The sequence below is a fragment of the Rattus rattus genome, chromosome 5 (genome assembly GCF_011064425.1).
Source record: "Rattus rattus isolate New Zealand chromosome 5, Rrattus_CSIRO_v1, whole genome shotgun sequence".
Taxonomy (NCBI): Eukaryota; Metazoa; Chordata; class Mammalia; order Rodentia; family Muridae; genus Rattus; species Rattus rattus.
The window spans coordinates 90,419,005-90,421,636 of record NC_046158.1 but is presented as its reverse complement, the minus strand read 5'-3'; the positions used below and the strand labels follow the sequence as shown (position 1 = coordinate 90,421,636).

At 38.0% G+C, this 2,632-nt stretch overlaps 1 protein-coding gene across 1 annotated transcript; it reads left to right on the top strand.

Annotated features, from left to right (window-relative positions):
- The first annotated feature begins 1,280 nt into the window (after positions 1-1,280).
- LOC116900580 (olfactory receptor 4F15) lies at positions 1,281-2,243 on the top strand. Its single transcript, XM_032902303.1, has one exon. The coding sequence runs from the start codon at positions 1,281-1,283 to the stop codon at positions 2,241-2,243; it is 963 nt and encodes a 320-aa protein (XP_032758194.1).
- The last annotated feature ends 389 nt before the right edge of the window (positions 2,244-2,632 follow it).

Here is a 2,632-nt window from a genome sequence, read left to right as displayed (position 1 = left end):
TGTCATGATGAACATGGACTGACCCTGGACTCTGACCTCATAGGTAGCAATGAATATCCTAGTAAGAGCACCAGTGGAAGGGGAAGCCCTGGGTCCTGCTAAGACTGAACCCCTAGTGAACTAGACTTTTGGGGAGAGGGCAGCAATGGGGGGGTAGGGTTGGGAGGGAACACCCATAAGGAAGGAGGGGGAGGGGATGTTTACCCGAAACCGGAAAGGAATAACACTCGAAATGTACATAAGAAATACTCAAGTTAATAATAATAATAATAATAATAATAATAATAATAATAATAATAAAAATGTCATGATGAAAAGCAAGGTGAGGAGGAAAATTTTTATTTTGCTTATACTTCCATATCTTTATTACTCATCAAAGAAAATCAGGATAGAAACTAAAACAAGTCAGGAACCTGGAAGCAGAAGCTGATGCAGAGGCTTACTGGCTTGCTCCTCGTGACTTGCTCTGCCTGCTTTCTGATAGAACCTAGGACCACCTGCCCAGGGATGGTAACACTCACAATAGACTGGGCCCTCCCATGTCAGTCACTGATTAAGAAAATGTCTTACAGATTTCCCTATTCTATTGTCCTATGGAGGCATTTTCTCAGTTGAAATTCTCTCCTCTCAGATGACTATTTTGTGTCAAGTTGACATTAAATACTAGCCAGGAGAAAGTTAGCGAATATGGGAAGATTGGATTGGACTGTGATTTTAAAAATAAGGGCATGTTTACCTGGAGTTTGAGAATTAGACTTTGTGTAATGCCCAATACAATGAGAGAAATTTTGGAAGTTGAAGAAAGAAGAGAAATGTTTGTTTAAAGTTTAATTCAGTTATAAAAATAACTAGAGACTTTGAAAACTGTAAATTGTGTATGAGTGTGTTAGATGACTGATATGGATAGCTGAAATCATAGCAGTCCATAAAATATTGTAGTCAAAGGGATTTAAAAATGACTTGTTTTGTCATTCAGGTAGAATATCCTGGACAAGAAGAAGTAAAAATATCCATTTAATATTAAGCAACAGCATAGAAGACACCATTTTAGAGATGAAATTAATTTAGTAGTAGTAGTAGCTAGGTTTAAAAACTATGACACAGTGTGGAAATCAACTGACCCATCTAGGTGGAAGCCAGTGTACATGTTATAATGATTATTTTGCTGAATGTAGTATTAATTTAATAATTACTTCCACAGCTGCAGACTTTCTTTCTTAAACACTAACTTTTGCCTAGGTAAATTGTTCTCATTTTTATTCTCCCCTCAGCAAATACGAATGCTGATTCTGACATCAGAAGCAATGTATGGAATGAATCGCTCTGCAGTATCAGAGTTTATATTCCTCGGGATCACTAATATATGGGAGGTTCAGTGTTTACTTTTTTTCTTCACCTTGCTGTTCTACTTTGCAAGTATGATTGGCAACCTTGTCATTGTGCTCACGGTAACCTTGGATCCTCATCTAAACTCCCCCCTGTATTTCCTCTTAGCTAATCTCTCAGTCATTGATATGATGTTCTGCTCAATTACAGCTCCTAAGATGATCTGTGACATTTTTAAGAAAAACAAAACCATCTCCTTCTGGGGATGTATAACTCAGATCTTCTTCAGTCATGCAGTTGGGGGCACTGAGATGGTGCTCCTCATAGCCATGGCCTTTGACAGATATGTAGCCATATGTAAGCCTCTGCATTACCTGATCATCATGAGCCCACGAGTGTGTCTATTCTTTTTAGTCACTTCCTGGGTCATTGGTCTTATTCACTCAATGGTACAACTAGTGTTTGTTGTAGACTTGCCTTTCTGTGGTCCTAATACATTGGACAGTTTTTACTGTGACCTGCCCCGACTCCTCAGACTTGCCTGCACAAACACTCAAGAGCTTGAGCTCATGGTCACTGTCAACAGTGGGCTCATTTCTGTGGGGTCCTTTCTTCTACTGGTCATTTCCTATATTTTCATTCTATTCACTGTTTGGAAACATTCTTCTGGTGGGTTATCTAAAGCCCTTTCCACTCTCTCAGCCCACATCACTGTGGTCATCTTGTTCTTTGGGCCACTGATGTTTTTCTATACGTGGCCTTCACCAACATCACACCTTGATAAGTATCTTGCTATCTTTGATGCATTTATCACTCCCTTTTTGAATCCAGTCATCTATACATTCAGGAACAAAGACATGAAAGTGGCAATGGGGAGACTGTGGGCCTATTTTAGGCATTACAGGAAAATGTCATAAATGGTTTGACTATGATGATGGAACTATAGATACTCCATTATGGACATTTCAAAGAAGTCTCCATGAAATATCAGAGACACTCCCAAGATTTATGCAATACTACATGCCCAAAGATCTGCTAAATATTTATCAGCTGTATTATTACAAATGGTGTTAATGACTGACACTCTGTATGTCAGGGTGTGAATAACAATTTAGAGTCCTTTATACTTTACCATCTTTAAAGTCCATGATCCAGAGAAATTTCCAACCATAAATCAAAGAATAATATTATATCAGATTTCTGTAGTAGGTAGACTAAGAGATTATACAAATATGTGACTTTTTAGTCTGCTTACTACCTTCCTTGATCTTGAGATTTTTTTTTAACAAAAATTTTGTTTTCATTG

What these genes read in the sequence shown, in the direction of transcription:
- LOC116900580 (XM_032902303.1), top strand. Translation starts at nt 1,281, where the DNA reads ATGCTGATTCTGACATCAGAAGCAATGTATGGAATGAATCGCTCTGCA.